Genomic DNA, 19,164 nt, shown 5'->3' with positions numbered 1-19,164 from the left:
TATCATCGAGCCCTTTTTGTGAGGGGTAGTTGAGACATCATACTTCAATTTGGTCCAATCGGATTGGTGCAATTGTTGCTCAATTGGTACATGTTAAGTTACAGTTTTTCACATAACATTTATGTTGGCTTTATTCTATGACAAAAAAGTGTTGTAATTGCATTAATTTATTTTCTTATATTTTGTGGAATTTTAATGTATTGGGTTTAGTATTAAATTAGTGAAGATTGCTCAAGACAATGAAGTTCGTGACTTGCTCGCAACTGACTCGTGAGTGGAAAACTTGCGAAAGGTCACATGAGGAGCACATATTAGGAGCTTAAGAGTCAAGTGCTCGACTATATTTCATGAGTCACTTTGTGACTCAGGCTAAGTCGTGAGTGATCCGTGAAACTCTTTGCCTGGAGGATTTTAAATGTGACTTTCCTACTCTTTACCCATATTATACATACCCTCATTACCCAAAAAAGGAATCTATTTAGAAGAAAACTCTAGAGAGGTTTTTACAACACACCTACCTTATTAGAGAGAGCTGCTCATCCTTAAGTAAGAAATCCTTGTAGTCTCTTTTCTTTCTCTTTCCCATTGTTATACCTTAAGAGGAGATTTGTACCCAAATACAACACACACCTATTCAGAGTGTAGAGAGTGTTTTGGAGTTTGAGAAGCATTTGGAATTTGCCAAAAAAAGCTAGTGAGGCTTGACGGATGTAATCAGGAGGTATTGCAGGATTTGGATAACTAGTGAAGATAAGACTCAAGAAGTCTGCTAGTACTTGGAGCTTGGAGGGCTCAAGTACATTGGATAGATTAGACTTAGAGGGTCTTTTTAATATCCTTGCACTCCAACTTATTCACTAGTGGATCAATTTTGTTAGGGACATATTCAATGTAATTGGCTAATCCTTTGACAAAATGCACTTTACTTGTAATTGGGTAGATCTAGGATGGTTTAAGACTTTAAGAAATATGTTCAAGTCAAGTGTTAAAGCCATGTAAATCTGTCCAAGAAACAAGTGAAGAAGTGTTGTTCATTAAAATTTGACAGATGTCTCGACAGAAGCATATCTATCAAGGATTAATGTTGAAGCGCGACAAAAGCTCGACATAACCTGTATCTATCGAGAATTATGAAATCAGATTTTCCAGATCTGATTACACGCATATCCTTGAGTATTTGTGTAGTGTTTCTTTTCTCACAATCCTAGATATATATATATATATATATATGGATTATTTTAAGAGCCGTCTCAAGGTCTTTGAGTATCCTTACATGCATATTGTAACCGGAGACAGAAATTGCTCTAGTTCATCTTTCTCTCTGTAGAAGTTACTACGTCTTTGCGCCAAGAGTTTTGTGACCAAAGAGCTTCTTGATCTTCATATTGATGAACTGAAAAAATTTACAGCCAACATCTTCCTCAAGTTAGTGTGTTAGTCACGTACTAGGATCCATGCATCATTGGTTAGTCATGTACTGGGATTCGTGCATTAAAAGGAGATTGTCTCTACTATACAAATCCAATTCGGTATTGGGTAAGGGTTCAACTGTAGGTTGGTATTAGGTATTGGGATTCCTTTTCTTGTAATCGCTTGTTTTGATAATAGTGGATTCTCAGATTTTGATTTAGAGGGTCGTGGAGAGGTTTTTTGCCGAGTTCTTTGGTTTTCTCTTTGATAATATGTCTCGGTGTTATCTTATGTTTGCATCTCTCTTCCCTTACTCTTTAAGATTTATATTTGTTGTTGCTTTCTTGTGGTTATAGCTTAAAAAGTAGTTTCGGTTTTATTGCGACTCATTTACTCTTGTTCCGCACTTAATTAAGTTAGAGTAAAAGCATCTAAGCCGTTGTTTAAAATTAAGAGTCTAAATTGGCTATAGTGCTTCACACTATTTGAGCTTCCAATTGGTATTAGAGCGGGTACCCTTGTGTTGGTTTAATTACCTAAGTGTGATCCTTGACCCTTTGTTTTATTTGCCACGGATAGTGCTTTGTATGCTTCTTTGCAAGTTTTGCATGATGTTGATTGTAACATGCCATGTGTTTGAGAAAATGCTTCTATGAGTGATTATCCTCATGCTTGTGATGACATGTTACATGACTCTTTGGGTGTTGTTAAAATCCCAAACTTCAAGCTCTTGAAGTTTTGGAAATATGTGAATCATGTTAAGAACATATGTCATTTAGAATTGGTTAATCCTATGACAAAACACACTTTTCTTGTAATTGGGTAAATCTAGGATGTGTTTAATACTTCAAGGAACAAGAGTTCAAGTCCAAGTATTGAAACCATGCAAATCTGTCCAAGAAACAAGTGAAGAAATGCCGGATTTTAAAGCTCGACAGATAGCATCTATCGAGGTTTAAAAGGGATCTTTAACCCGATGCTCAACAGCTTCTCGATAGATAACCTATTTATCGAGATTTACAAAAATTAGTTTTTCAGATCTGATTTCACACATATCCGTGTATACTTGTTTGGGCTTTCTTTTTTTACAACGTTAAACATATATAAGGATTATTTTAAGGGCCGTCAAAGGTTGCGCAAGTGTGAGACAAAGTTTTGTTCATGCAAATTGTGACTGGAAATATAATTTTTCCTAGTTTATCTTTCTCTTGAAGAAGCTACTGTGTTTATACACCGTAGGGTTTTGTAACCAAGGAATTTCGTGATCTTCATTGTGTTGATGAACTGAAGAACTTTGTAGCCAACATCCTTCTCAAGTTGGTGAGTAAGCCGCATACTAGGATCCACGCATCAATTGGTTAGTCACGTACTAGGAGCCGTGCATTGAAAATGAGAGATTGTCACTATAGAACAAGTTCAATTGTGTATTGGGGTAAGGGTTCAACTGTAGGTTGGTATAAGGTACTGAGATTCCTTTACTTGTAACCGCTTCTTGTGATAATAGTGGATTCTCGGAAGTGGTGGCCTTAAAATTACCTGGTGGGGTTTTTGTCTTGGAGATTTTTCCCATTCGTAAACAAGTTACCGTGTCAACTTTATTTTCCGTTGCATTTAACTTAGTTGGTGATTTGTTTGTGCTACCACGTATTTTGCATGTAAATAAAATTAATTAATTAACTTATCTAAATTAATTGGTTAATTTATCACAAGGGGTCAATACATTCTTGGCCTATCATGAAGAAAAAAGCTAAAAAGTTTCATGAGAATTTGAGCAAGTTCATTTGTGAAAGAGATGATTTAATTGCTAAGCTTAATGAATCCAAAAAATTGGTTGAAAAGTTATAAGAAACTTGCTAAACATTCTCTTGAAAAACTAAAGGAGTTTGAATGTGGACTTAGATGCTAAACTTGTTTTGTCTAACAAACTTTTTGATGATCTTAAATGTGAAATGAATCTCTTAAGATGCATGCTAAGCGTTTGATTATTGAACCTATTGCTAAAAGGCAAGAAAAGTTTTGTTACAATCATGTTATGAAGCCCAATTTTGTGTCTATTATAAGTTCTACCTCTAAAGACAAATCGGTGTATATTCCTCCACACAAAAGAAATCATAAAGTGGATAGAAAGATGCTTAAGCCAAAACCTTTGTTTGGGTCTCAACCTAAGGATTTCAATGAATTTAAGTTTGTTCTTACCTGCCACCATTGCGGCGTGATTTGTCATATTAAACCTCAATGTTTTATGTTGAAAAGAGAACAAAACCATGTTGCTAGATCCCTCCCTAAAAATCCTAGTGGACCTAAACATTTAGTTTGTCACCATTGTGGTTTTTTTGGTCATCTAAGATCTCATTGTTCTAAGTTTCAAGCTCTCAAAAGAATCAAAAGAAAAGAGAAACTTGAGCTTCTTGGAAATTGTGCTAAGAAAACTATAATCGATTAGATTGAAAATGGCAAATTGTTGAAACATGTGGTTAATGCTCTTACCTCCTTGCCTATGTGCATTTCCGGTTCTCATTCTTCTATCCCTCGTCTCACTCCTCATGAGATACTCACTCCAAAAACTTGTTCCATTTGAGTGAGGAAGGGTTCCTATGATTGAGCTTATGCTATTTTGGTCATTGATCAAATTTTTCCGATCTTTGTAGAACTCTTCATGCATTAAATGCTATATCCTCATGCGTTTGTGCATCATGCATCTATTTATATGCATTTGTTTTTGTTCTTAATCTTAATTTCATGTTTTTTTTTTATGTGCGTGAAAAAATCCAAACCACATAAAAAGTGAAAAGTCAAAAAGTTTAATCATAGATGTTTGAGCACATATCACATGTACAGTTTGGCTTAGTACCTTCGTACTAATGGCGTAGTGTATTTATGAGCTTAGCTTGTTATGTATGCACATATTGAATGTGAGTGAATTCTAGAAATCTATGTTTGATTGTTGTAAATATATCTTCAACCTTGTCATGAATGTCTAGCCAATAGTCTTGATTGATCTTGATACATGCGTAGACTTGATCCTATATATCTCCTCACATTTATTTTTATGTCAAAAAGCTCTTCAAATGTCAATCTCTAAATGGAGAAAAAGCTAAAAGAGTCTTGCTTCGAAAACTAGTTAGACTAGGAAAGGTGGAGCAAAAATATATTCAAAATGTATGATGCCAAAGCCAAAGGCTTATTCTTTAAAGAAATATAAATTTTTTTTGGTATTGTTGCTCAAAAATTGAGTTGTTTTGATAAAAAAAAAAGTATGAAAAATGGAAGCCAAATGAAAAGCTTTTAATCATTGTAAACACTTTGGTGATGAGTCATATACGTTCATTTCTACTAGTGAGATAGGTCACTTGACTTCGTGTTATTTGTGTATGACTTGCTTGAATTGATCACTGAAGTTTCATGCTAGACTATGGACTAATTCATACTTGATACTCACACACAACGCACAAGTCTAGTGTTCAATAAATATCTATTTCATTTGTGTGATTGTACATGTTTGAATGTGATGTGTGTGTTCTCAACCATATCTGGATCAAACCAAAAAGATTTTTGATCATTTTATTTGTATTTGGAAGTGTTTTTCATCACTCTTTGTTTTTAAGTTTTGTATTTACTTTGTTTTTCAATGTTTCGAGCTTGTTTTTGTGTTGAAAAACAAGGATCAGGGTCTTTTGCGAGTCGTTTCACTACTTGGCTGCTAGTCGCAAAGCTGAAAAATGCATTTTTGATCATCAGGTAGTAGCTTTCGTGAGTCACTCGTGAGTTGGATACTCAAGAAATGCTTAGATCAGCTATTTCATGGGCATTTCATGAGCTTTTGGTCCAAAACTTCTCATATGACTTTATTATGACTCCATCTTCTCCAACCCCTCTTTTTCAAAACTTCTACATCAAAACCCAACTAATTTCAATTGTTTAACATTCCACAAACATCTTTAAGGTAATCTTTAACACTTTTAATTGATTTTAATTCTTAGATTATGTTTTTGGGGGTTTTATATTTATAGTTGAGATTTTCTCAAATGGGGGTTGGAAAGTTTAATTTATTTTCAATCTTTTTTATTGAGTTTTGCTCTAAATGTCTATTTGCTTTGGATGTTGGCTCCTTGTGGCATTCTAATCATGTATTAAGGGTAGATTTCACAATGTTCATGCATTTCTATACTTAGTTGTTTATAGTGTGCACACTAGGTGTTTGATGAAGACCAAACTTTGGGGTTTTTCATGTACCTTTTTTCATATCTTCATTGCTTTCCCTCATTCTTCTTTGCTCCTTTGTCTATTCGTGTCAAAAAGTAGGAGAGTACATTAAAGAGTATACTAGAGAGTCTATTGGACTTGTGCACATTCTTAGGAGGAGAAATTCCATAAGGGAGATGCATATACCAAAGGGGAGAAAACATCTTTTATAAGAAAACCTTGTTTTGTTTTTTTTTACATTATGCTTGTTTTCTTGTTTTTCTTTTTGGTGCTTTGAGTTACTTTTAGTATCCATGCTTTGTTATTCTCATCACATTGTGTTTATGTGTTGGACATGCATACATCCTTATGCTTTTTCTTTATTGGTTGCATGTTCAGATAATCATTTGCTTTGCTATGTATCATTATAGTCATTTCCATATAATTGTCTTGTGTTTGATTAAGTTGTTCATATGTTTCACATCTTATTTACTTGATCACATTTTACTTGTTACATTATACTTGTCCCTTTATTACTTGCTTTACCTTGAGGGTCTAATGTGTTTTGTGCAAGTGCTTCAAGATACAGGTATTTTGTTCCAAGTTCATCACAAGTTTTAGATTTAGGTGTAAATGAGTTTTGTCATTGTTCACAAACTCACGTTTAAGTCTAGAGTTTGTTATATGGTGTTTTTGTCACAAAATAGCCAAAGGGGGAGATTGTTAAGTTATGGTTTTTCGCATAACATTTATGTTGGCTTTATTCCATGACAAAAAGTGTAATTGCATTAATTTATTTCCTTATATTTTGTGGGATTTTATTGTATTGGGTTTAATATTAAGTTGGTGAAAATTACTCAAGATAGTGAAGTTCACACTGACCCTCGAGTGGATGACCCGCGAAAGTTCACATGAGAAGTATATGCTGGAAGTTGAAGAGCCAAGTGCCAAGCTATATTTCTCGAGTCACTTTGTGACTCAGGCCAAGTTGTGAGTGACCCGAGAAACTCTTTGCCTAGAGGATTTTAAATGTGACTTTCCTATCATTCACCCATACTATATACACCCCCATTATCCACAAAATTGAAAAGGAAGCTATTTAAAAGGAAACCCTAGAAAGGTTTCTACAACACACTCACCTTATTAGAGAGAGAGCTACTCATCCCTAAGTGAGAAATCTTTGTAGTCTATTCTCCTTTCCTCTCCCATTGTTATACCTTGAGAGGAGATTCGTACCCAAACACAACCCACACTTATTTAGAGTGTAGAATGTGTTTTGGAACTTGGGAAGCATTTGAGATTTGCCAAAAGAAGTCAGTGAGGCCTGGCGGATACAATTGGGCGGTATTGTGGGATCCAGGTTACTAGTGAAGACAAGACTCCAAGAAGTCCGTTGGTAGCTAGAGCTTAGAGGGCTCAAGTACATTGGGTAGATTAGGCTTAGAGGGTTTTTTTTTTATATCCTTGTACTCCAACTTATTCACTAGTGGATCGATTTCGACTTGAAGGGCCACATAGAGGTTTTTCGCCGAGTTCTTTGATTTCCTCTTCAATAACACGTCTCAATGTTATCTTGTATTTACATCTGTCTTCCCTTACTCTTTAAGCTTTATATTTGTTGTTGCTTGCTTTTAGTTATAGCTTTGAGAGTAGTTTTGGTTTTATTGCGACTCATTTACTTTTGTTACTTAATTAAGTTAGAGTAAAAGCATCCAAGCCTTTATTAAAAATTAGGGGTCTAAATTGGCTATAATGTTTCACACTATTTGAGCTTTCAGTACATTTAATAAGGGTTTCGGTGTATTATTGATATTTGATCCGTTTTAGATTCAATTTTGGCTTGTGAATTGTCATGTATGCCCTGCCCAAGGTGGCTTCACTATCGCAGTACACCAAAATGGCTAATATTGGTTATGACCACAACTCTATGTCTAACAACATATTTCTTAGCCATTCCGCTTCCTTGTCTGCTACGGCCAAGGCTATAAATTCTGATTCCATGGTGGAGTGAGAAATACACGTTTGTTTCTTTGATGCCGAAGAGATGGCACCCCTACCAAGAGTGCATATCCAACTAGGCGTGAATTTGTTATAACTCACACTAGTAATCCAACTAGCATTTGAATAACCTTCCAACACAGTTGGAAATTCAAAATAAGAGTCCCAAACTTGGTTTTCTTTAAACAACCAGGAACTCTACCAATTGTTTTCTAGTGATCCACACTTGGATTACTTGTAAATCTAGAAAGTTTGCCTACTGAAAATTATATGTCTGGTCTTGTACAATGCATAGCATACATCATGCTATCAATAACACTAGCATACTCGAGCTGTGCTATTGCTCTTCTAGTGTTTTCACCCAACTTTATGCTCTGATCGAAAAGTGTATTTGCCTCCTTTATATTAAGATGTTCAAATTTTTAAAGCACTTTCTCAACATAATGAGATTGACATAGTCCAAATCCCTTACCATGTCTTTTAATTTTGATTCCCAAAATAGTATCTACTTCATTTAAATCTTTCATTTGAAACATAGAAGAAAGATACTTTTTGGTTTCACATACACCTTTCATATTCATACCAAATATGAGCATGTCATTCACATAAAGGCATACAATGATTCCATATTCCTTTGTGAATTTGGAATACATACAGTTGTCAGAACTATTATGCATAAAGCCATTCGACAAAATTGCTGAGTCAAACTTCTCATGCCATTGTTTTGGAGCTTGTTTCAAACCATACAAAGATTTGACTAACTTGCAAACCCTTTTCATTTCTAGGAAGTACAAATCCCTCAGGTTGTTTTATGTAAACTTCCTCATCAAGATCACCATTTAGGAAAGCTATCTTAACATCCATTTGATGTACAATCAACTTATATATGGATGCAAGTGTTAACAACACACGAATAGACGTGATCCTAACTACCGGTGCATAGGTATCAAAATAATCTACTCATTCCCTTTGTTTAAAGCCTTTTGCCACTAACCTTGCTTTAAAGGTTTGTACTGATCCATTAGTATTATATTTTCTTCTAAATACCCTTTTATAACCAATTGGTTTAGAACCAGTAGGTAGATCCACTAGGACCCAAGTATTATTGGATAATATTGAGTCCATTTCAACATTTACAGCTTCTTTCCAGAAAGTTGAATCTCTAGAAGTCATAGCTTCCTCAAATATTTTAGGATCATTCTCTGTGTAAAAAACTATAGGTATTTTATTTAGGACCACTTGTCTATTGCCTTCAACAAGGTACAATTGAGCTTGATAAGAAATGAGATTTGAACCAAAGTCCTTTACTTTTCTTATCATTTGACTCTTTCTTCGATCACTAGGTGAACCACTTTCAATGCTTTTAGTACCACCCAAAGTAGTATTAGGATTAGAGTCACCTTGTTGTGTTTAAGTAGGTATCAAAACATCCATGGAATCTTTGCTGAATTTATCCTCAATAAGCTCAACATCTCTTGATTCCACCACCATATTAGAGCTTAAGTCTAATAACCTATATGCCTTTGAATTTTCAGCATAACCTACGAACACACGTTTCACAGCTCTTGGTCCTAACTTTGTTCTTTTTGGATCAACCACTCTATAAAAGGCTAAACACCCTTACACTTTGATATAATCAAGGTTTGGTTTCCTTCCATTCCATACCTCATATGGAGATACTTTAATATTCTTGGAAGGTACTCTATTATGCATATGACATGTTGTAAGCAATGCCTCTCCCCATAAATTGAAAGGAAGCTCTGCACTTAAGATTATTGCATTTGTCATGTCTACAAGAGTCCTATTTTTCCTTTCAGCAACCATTTTGTTGGGGTGTATAAGGGGCTGAGCTTTGCTGTATTACCATATTCCTCACAATATGTAGAAAAATCATTAGAAAAATATTCACCACCTCTATCACTTAGTAGGATCTTTATTTTCCTATCCTTCTGATTTTCTACTTCAATTTTATAATGTTTGAACATGTCAAATGATTCATCTTTATTTCTCATTAAATACACATATGTAAATCTAGAGTGATCATCAATGAATGTAATGAAGTATCTTTTACCTTCTCTAGTTAATACACCATTCAATTCACATACATCAGAATGAACAAGTTCAAGCATAATAGAATTTCTATCTGACTTAGAAAAAGGTTTCTTTTTCATCTTTGCTTGAATACAAATCTCACATTTCTTTTCATCATCATGCTTATATGAAATCATACCATGCTTTGACATAAACTTCAAGCATTTGAAATTTAAATGTCCTAATCTAATATGCCACAAATATGAAGAATCAACAATATAAGCACAACCAAAAACTTTTTTATTAATAATACTTAGTTTGTACATTTCATTAGTAGCATATCACCTTCCTACAAATATCCCATTCTTGGACAAGATTCTTGTCCGATTCAAGTACAACTTTTACACCACTCTTACATAACAAATTGGTAGACACAAGATTCTTCTTGATATTAGGTACATGAAAAACATTGGTCAAGATCATCATCTCGTTGGAACTCATCTTCACTTCAACAATGCCCTTTCCAAGAACCTTTGCTTTATTGTGATTTCCCATCAACACTTGTTGTTCTATGAAAAACTCATCATAAGCCCTGAATTGCTCTTTGTTGTTGCACACATGCACCATTGCACCCGAATCAAACCACCAATCAAAAGGATTTGCAATCACAGCCATATGAACTTCAATGATCATATCAATATGTATGTCATTTACCATAGCAACAATGTCCTCAATGACATTTGTTTCAATGACATTGCCTTCTTCGTCCTTTTTCTTGTTCTTTAAGAGTTTACATTCGCGAATGTAATGGCCTTTTTTTCCACAATGGAAACAAGCCCAGTTCTTCTTGTTCTTGTTGGGATTTTTAGAGTTGACCCAGGAAAACCAATGAAACCAACTAGTTTCATAGTAAAAAACTTGGGGGGAAACCTTCCCGAAAAGCAATTCATTGTAGTAAAGAGAAGTTTCAGATCTAGTACAAAACCTTTGTCCTTAGACTCTACAATCCCCGTATATGCACTCACAGCAGAAACCTTCTACCGCTTCAGAACCTCTGAACTCTTCAATATATGAACGCTACCTTTTGATTCACGAATCCTAGTACGTGACTAACCAATTGCGCAGATCCCAGTACGCGACTTCAATCACCAACTTAAGAAAGAAGAATGTTGGCTGCAAAGCTCTTCACTTCATTAACAATAAAGATCAATAAGCACTTGGTTACAAAACCCTAAAGCACAAAGACGCAATAGCTTCTTTCAGAGAGAATAAAGCTTCGGTCACCTTTTGCATATGTTCTCCTTGTATTCTCTTATATGACGGCCCCTAAAATATGTCTTATAAATGTATAGGGTTGTGAGAAAAGAAACCCTACACAAATACAGAAGCCTGGCCCAAAAATCAAATCTGAAAATTCTAATTTCCGTAACCTCGATAGATAGCCTCGATAGATAGCATCTGTCAAGCCTCATTAAACCTCGATAGATAGCTATCTGTCGAGTAGCTGTCAAGTAGCTGTCCAACAGGTGTCTAGCAGCTATCCGCAGGTGTCCAGCTTTAGTAAACACCTTTTCTTCACTTGTTTCTTGGTCCAATCTTCATGACTTTAATACTAGACTTGAATAACATGTTTTTTGAAGTATTAAACACATCCTAGATCAATCCAAATACAAGTAAAGTGTGTTTTGTCAAAGGATTAGCCAACTACATAAAATATGTCCTTAACAATCTCCCCCTTTGGCAATCCGTGACAAAACCACAACAAAAAAATGAACATATAAGAGAAGTTATAAATTACTCAACTCATACTTACTTGTTGAATACAATAAAATCCACCCTAACACAAACTCTTGAAAAACTTTGTAAGAAGAGAATTTATGGCATGGAAGACTTTGACAACTTGTATTTCTGAAACACTTTAAACAAAACTCATCAAGGCATCTTAGTGTGAGACAGAAATAATAGATTGCATACAAATAAAGAAACATATGTATAAAGAGAGAAAAGAAACACCACATGTAGAGGTAGGTGAAAAAAACATACATCATCACATATATATCAAAGATAAGCACAATGTATGTAAACATGGTCACAAGACCTAAGGTACAAGAACAAGAAGCTAAAAGTAGCTCCTATAACAACAAGGAGGTAAACACTCTCCCTAACAAGATGAAACACATCTCCCCCTTACAAGGTCATGTATTTCTCCCCCTAACTTGTAGAATCTTAAAAAGAAACCACAAATTCTCCAATTTCTCTCCCTTTTTGTTATGATTGACAAAGGGTACAAGAAGCTAGAAAGCTTCACCCGAGAAACATAAAGATGATCAAGGATGATCAAGGGGACACAAAGAATCCATAAAAATGCATGAATGTAATGAAACAAAATGCTATGGATGACAAGATAAAAGAAACATGCAAAACATGTGAAAAACAATGCATGCAAGAGAATCTCGATGGATCGAGAGGTGTCGAGAAGCTATCGAGCATACCTCGATGGATCAAACAGCTATCGAGGAGACAGAAACTTTCTCGATCGATCCACCTAGCTATCGAGAGGTGTTGAGATTGCGATAAGATGCAACAGAAGAACTCGATAGATAAGCCAGGTATCGAAAGGTGTCGAGATGGCTTAAAACCAATTTTTTAAGAAGAGAAAACATAGATATGAATGCAATCAAACATGTAACTCAGCCAATGACCCAACCAACATTTTAACCTCTCAAAACATCTCTCAACCAACAAAGAGTTAAGCATATGAGATCCCAAAAACACACACACACACTAAACAAGTCTAACCAATATTATATTTCAAAAAAACAAGTTAAGACAGTTTAGTGAACATACATCAACGCATGTAAACCTTGTGATGGTCAAATCACATTGTACCTACACATGTATCAAGAGTAGCAAAGAATATTACATGTTGTGTGTGAAAACATCGCAAGATTGCATATGTGTCTCAAAGTTATGACGATTTGAGATATGAGAAAATCACTTTAACTCACATACAATCATAACTGTTTGATGGGGACTATCACCTTCGAGGTACATCCTATAACTCGCACATCTCCTAGACTACATGCTTGCAATCATATTCAAAGTATTTTTGATCTTTTTGCTTTTATTTTCTTTTTATTAAGCAAACCATGCATGGGTATATAAAAGAGAGAAAAGAAATACCCAATTATGTTAAGCTTTTGACATTGCAATTTTGTTATGCCGAAGCATACTGATGTCATTGACATTGCACTTTTGCTATGCCGAAGTATACAGATGTCATTTCATTATTGGCGGGTAACAGTGGTGAGATGGTTATTTATGCATTTCTCTTAGGATTTTCTAGTCCTACCCGTCAAAAAAAGTGATACGAGTGTTAAGTTCAAAAGTTCACTTAACCTTACTCATCACAAACAAAGGGCCACAAAGCTCACTTGCTTAGTTGTACATAGTGATGCTCATCTAAGCTACAAGAGATACAAAGTTTAGAAAACTCTGTTTCAATGGCCATTTTAAGGTTCACAAGAACCGATGTACACAAAACACACTGCTTTTGTATTTTTCTAATTTTCCAATTTTTTATTTTGAAAATAAAACAAAATAAAAACTAAACAACCAGGCAAAAACAGAAAAACAACATGAAAGCATGAAGAAAGATGCATATGCATGAAAGCATGATAGAAAGATGCAGATGCATGAAAGCATGATTCCAAAAGCAGATAAGAAATCAAGTAAAGAGAGTCCTACTTTATATAGAAAGAATTAAAGCAGAGGACAAACAGAAAAGACAATTAAGTCTTAGGCTCCTTTCTCACCCACACAGCACGAGTCTTTGGCCGTGAAGATGAAAAGACACGTGTCCTAGTATGATTACTAAAGGATATAGAAGAATTAAGATTCTCCTGAAATTGAGTTAAAAAGCTCAAGACTTTTAATAACTCTCCAAACAAAGGTGTAGGTCCTTGAGAAGAAACCTGTGACCGTTTGGACACTTGCTTTTGAGGATACAACTTAAAACAATTTGAACGAGTGTGTCCATAAACACCACAATGGTGACAAACATGAGGTCTAACAAATGATTTAGAATTAGCCAAAACAGTTTTGGATTTCATACATTTATTACCTTTCTCGGATTGAGGCATAATGACAGTCATTGATCCAGAAGCAGTGGAAGAGGAGGGGCCGGAAGAGACATCATATCCTAAGCCAGTCTTATCAGAACTAGGCTTTTGAGTACTCAAGACCTCTTCAAGCTTGGCACTAGACATCCTCTCTATTTGAGTTCTAGCTTGACTAAGCTCAACCTCAAGATTCTTGACCTTCTCTTCTAATGAGGTGTTCTCTACAATGAGAGTCTCAACTAACCTTGTAGTCTCATCCAGTTTGACTAACATATCAGTCTTTTCAGTTTTTACCTTATTAAGCTTATTTCTACACAAATAAGAAGTCTTTTCAGATTTTATGAATTCAATGCATAGCTTATCATAAGCTTCTTGAAAAGTCAACTTCTTGGGTACTTCTTCATTAGAAGAATCGTCACTGTCACTAGCACTCTCCACAATCACCTTATCGGTTGAGGCAGCAAAGGCCATAATGTGACTACATTCATCTACATACTCATCAGAAGAGTCATTCTCGGTGTCACTCCAAGTAACAACTAACCCTTTATCTTCTAACTTCTTGGAATTTTCCCTCATAAGGTAGTTTGGGCATTCTATCCTCATATGACCAAAACCCTTGCACTCATGGCATTGGATGGGGGGCTTCTCATTCTTACCCTTCCTAGAGGATTCAGATTTCCTAGGAGGTTTGCCCTTATCCTTTTTCCTAAACTGAAGAAGCTTGATTATCTCATCAGTTATGAAGGTTAGATCCTCATCCTCATCCTCATCTTCATCTTCATCTTCGTCTTCAGAGTCTTCGATATATTTCTCTATACCCTTAAGAGCCAAGTTTTTACTCTTTCCACCTTTTCCTATTGAGCCTAATCCCATCTCATAGGTTTGAAGGTTCCCTACAAGCTTATACAAAGGAATTTGATCAATGTCCTTTGCTTCTTCAATGGTAGTGATCTTGGCATGGAATCTTTCAGGTAAGGACCTAAGGATTTTCCTAACAATTTTGGATTCTACTATAGACTCTCCAAGATTGAAGGCAGAATTCACAATATCCTTGAGTTTAGCATAGAACTCAATAGAGGTCTCATCCTCCTCCATCCTTAGTTCTTCAAAGCTACTAGTGAGTCTTTGGAGCTTCACAGTCTTTACAACCATGGTACCTTCATAGGTGGTCTCAAGAATGGTCCATGCTTCCTTGGCAACTTCTGTGGATGATATTTTCTTGAATTCCTCATTGGTCACCCCATAAAACAAAACATTCAAGGCTCTACTATTGAAACTTGCCGCTGTGATGGTTGCATCATCCCAATCCACTGGCGCTTTCTTTGGCTTAATCCAGCCAACTTCAACAGCTTGCCATACCTTTTCACCTAGAGCCTGCAAAAACACTTTCATATGAACTTTCTAGTACGCATTATTAGTACCATAAAATAAAAGAGGAATCAAAAGAGATTGTCCACGATCCATGACAACGAGGGTCAAGGATCACACTCAGGAAATTAATCCAATCAGTGTGTACCCGCTCTGATACCACTTGCTGGGAAATTTAGACCCCGATTGATAGAATTAACAAGTTTTAAACTCAAGTTGTTAATTAGGTTTATTATGAATAAAACTTGTTAAAACAAACAAACATCAATATCATGTCAAAATATAAGTGCAGCGGAAAAATAAATAAGACAAGATATGATGACTTAGGAAAACCAATGAAACCAACCAGTTTCACAATAAAACACCTGGGGGGAAACCTTCCCGAAAAGCAATTCACTATAGTAAAGAGAAGTTTCGGATCTAGTACAAAACCTTTGTCCCTAGACTCTACAATCCCCGTAGATGAACTCACAGCGGAAACCTTCTACACTTCAGAACCTCTGAACTCTTCAATATATGAACGCCACCCTTTGATGCACGAATCTCAGTATGTGACTAACCAATTGCGCAGATCCCAGTACGCGACTTCAATCACCAACTTGAAAAAGAAGAATGTTGGCTACAAAGTTCTTCACTTCATTAACAATGAAGATCAAGAAGCACTTGGTTACAAAACCCTAAAGCGCAAAGACGCAATAGCTTCTTTCAGAGAGAATAAGGTTTCGGTCACCTTTTGCATATGTTCTCATTGTATTCTCTTATGTGACGGCCTCTAAAATATGTCTTATATATGTCTAGGGTTATGAGAAAAGAAACCCTACACAAATACAAAAGCTTGGCCCAAAAATCAGATCTGAAAATTCTGATTTTCGTAACCTCGATAGATAGCATCTGTCGAGCCTTATTAAACCTCGATAGATAGCTATCTGTAGAGTAGCTGTCCACCAGGTGTCCAGCTTTAGTAAACACATTTTCTTCACTTGTTTCTTGGTCCAATCTTCATGGCTTTAATACTAGACTTGAACAACATGTTCTTTGAAGTATTAAACACATCCTAGATCAATCCAAATACAAGTAAAGTGTGTTTTCTCAAAGGATTAACCAACTACATAAAATATGTCATTAACAAACTTGGTGGGAGTTTCACAATGATTGCACCCACTTGGAATGATTTAGAAATATTGATTGACAAATCACGGAGTTTATTGACCAATATTTGTAACTCATGCACTTGATCTAAAACTAAGATATTATCAAGCATTTTATAATCAAAATACTTTTGAATAATAAACTTATTCATACCTACTTTCTCAGTTTTGTACTTTGCCTCCAAAGCATTTCAAATCTCCTTCGGTGATTTCATCGATGTGTAGAGATCATTGAGATGATCCGAAAGAGTATTGAGAATGTGCCCTCGGCATATTAATATATCTTCCTCCTGTTTCTTTCTTTGTGCCTTAATCTCATCAGTATCTTCATCACTCGCAGTAGGTAAAGGCATCAAATTTAGTTCCAAGATAGAAAAGTTTCAGTGTAGTAAGTAGGAATTTCATCTTGTCCTTCCATTGAGAGAAATTGGTTCCATCAAAGCGATCCAATTTCACCAACTCATGATTCAACATCTTTAATGCTGAAACATCACTTGTTCCTTCCATCGCAGGAAATATTGTCTAAGATTGTTGGGGATATTGCACAAAGTAATAATGAAAGAACAAGATTAACACAAAAGACAAACAAAATATAGATAACTTAGAGGCACTATATCATTTTCCTTAGACAATATTTTCCCCCCACACTATTGTTGTTAAAGGGTTATTGCAAATTCGTCCCTAGGATACAACCAAAATATTGGGTTCTATAGATAGCAATTCTAAAGAATGACCACAGGATTTTTTGTGTTTCTCTCTAACTTACTAACAAGTTAATGACTTATAAGGTTATTTTTCATCAAAAGACATGTATAGAGAGTTAAAATGTTTTGTAAAACCGTTCACAAGACTTGAAACCTATTCAACCTTTCTGAAAAGTCACTAGAAAATTCTGCAGAAAATCCTGTTACACGATTTTCGATCGGTCAAACAAGAATCGAACAGCGATCGAGACATCCAGAAACTCCAGGATTATTTTCTTACCATTTTCGATTGATTGAGCCAAAGATTCGACCAATCAAAAATGTTGAATTTTGAATTTTCACTTAGAAAATTTCAGAACTTGAATTTTCACTTTATGAAACCATATTTTCTAAACTCAAATATCATTATTACAACCTATCCATGTATATATCTATATATACAACAATAATCTTACTTAGAAAAAGTAAGACTTTAAAATGCCGTATATAAACAAATAAAGGGAAAAAAAATTAAATGCAAAGGCAATGACAGAAAGACAAATCAAAATTGTTTGGTAAACATCCGCATACTGGCTGTTGAGAATGATGGAGTAGATACAATGGATAATCCTACATCAAGAAATAAAACTTTGGCAACCACAGACAAGTATCATTTATGCCCAAATTATTGAAGAGGTGGGTTTTTGGATAATAGGCGATGAATAACCAACCTTTTAGGTTGATCACATTCTTTTCTCAATGAATAATCAACCATCTCTAATTACATTTTTCTTTGTATGCATATTCCTATTTTCTTACAGACTCACATATATGTGAATTTCAGGTATGAAATTTAAAGTCTATGGGTGAAGTCTATCTTTTTTTTTTCTCATTTTTGGTAACTTAAAAGTGGGGGTCAGAAAGGTTTTAAAAATATACCAAATTGGAATGAACAAATTGAGCACAAACTTCATCTAAAATGGTATGTTAAACGTGAAATCTTATCTTATCTTATCTTTAATTACGCCAATCACAATGCAATTTCCTTTTCTGTTGGTAACGCTAACTCAGGTTCTGATCCATGCAATTGATTAAGATTTAAGAGTGCTCCTAAGTCCCAAGTCCTAAGTCCTAGTACTCCACCATGTAATGGAGCATTCAAAGCACTTGACTTTGGCATGACCCAAATGGTTGATAGTTCATCAAAAACAAGTATGAAAAGTCGATCTGATCGGATCTTTCTTTATGAAAAATTGTTAGGTACTCTTGGATTATGGTGACAGCGTGATGACCTTTCATTTGTTTTTTTTTTTCAAATAAATGGTTTTCTTTCTTACATCTAGTTCTAGCTGTGTGACACACTGATAACTGATAAGACCTTCTAATTAGGTTATTTTTTCCTGTTTTTGGATAAATTTTAGGCTAATTATTTTGAGCACTAAAAAGGTTAGGGGTTAGTATGTAGAAAACCATCAACTTAACATTAAAATATCTCCAAAAAAATTTTGAAAATAAAATATATCAAAATTTGACTACTAACAAGTAAAGTCTTTTTCATTTTTAACTCAAAAATTAAATTTGTAACCCTTGAACTGACTCGTCTTTTTTTTAATTTTCCTAAAAAATATTTAGACTACATGCCAAGGTGTGCATAGACATAAAGGCATAAAGTACTACACTAACACTGTTTAGCCATTTTTAGGAGCCACCAGTAGCAATGGTCATGCCTCCATTTATTAAAAAAAAAAGTTAATTAAAAAGAAAAAAAATACAAAAATGGCTATTTTTTAACCTGTCCAATTTAACCTGCAACCCGATTGACTCGACCTGAACCCAACCCAACTCACATGTTTGTCACGTTGTTTCATAAGTAAAATGACAGCAATAACCAAAATGAAAGCAAAATTTTAAAAAATGACACCAATATGGTTCTCATGTCTTTACAGTTGCTATTTTTTAACCTGTCCCATTTAACCTGCAACCCGATTGACTCGACCTGAACCCAACCCAACTCACATGTTTGTCACGTTGTTTCATAAGTAAAATGACAGCAATAACCAAAATGAAAGCAAAATTTTAAAAAATGACACCAATATGGTTCTCATGTCTTTACAGTTGCCATTTTAGAAATTTTACATTTAGGTTCTCAACATTTAATAAATTTAAAATTAAAAAAAAAAAAGAATCTTGAATAATTTATAAATATAAATTAAAAAATTCAAT

General features: G+C 34.9%; 1 protein-coding gene across 1 annotated transcript; it reads right to left on the bottom strand.

Annotated features, from left to right (window-relative positions):
- Positions 1-9,804: 9,804 nt before the first annotated feature.
- LOC142628975 (uncharacterized) lies at positions 9,805-10,338 on the bottom strand. Its single transcript, XM_075802994.1, has 2 exons — positions 9,967-10,338; positions 9,805-9,867 (listed from the first exon to the last, which is right to left on the bottom strand). The coding sequence occupies exons 1-2, from the start codon at positions 10,336-10,338 to the stop codon at positions 9,805-9,807; spliced, it is 435 nt and encodes a 144-aa protein (XP_075659109.1).
- Positions 10,339-19,164: the final 8,826 nt, after the last annotated feature.

This window comes from Castanea sativa, chromosome 3 (assembly GCF_040712315.1).
Source record: "Castanea sativa cultivar Marrone di Chiusa Pesio chromosome 3, ASM4071231v1".
Classification (NCBI taxonomy): domain Eukaryota; kingdom Viridiplantae; phylum Streptophyta; class Magnoliopsida; order Fagales; family Fagaceae; genus Castanea; species Castanea sativa.
This window is presented reverse-complemented; position numbering and strand designations above follow the sequence as displayed.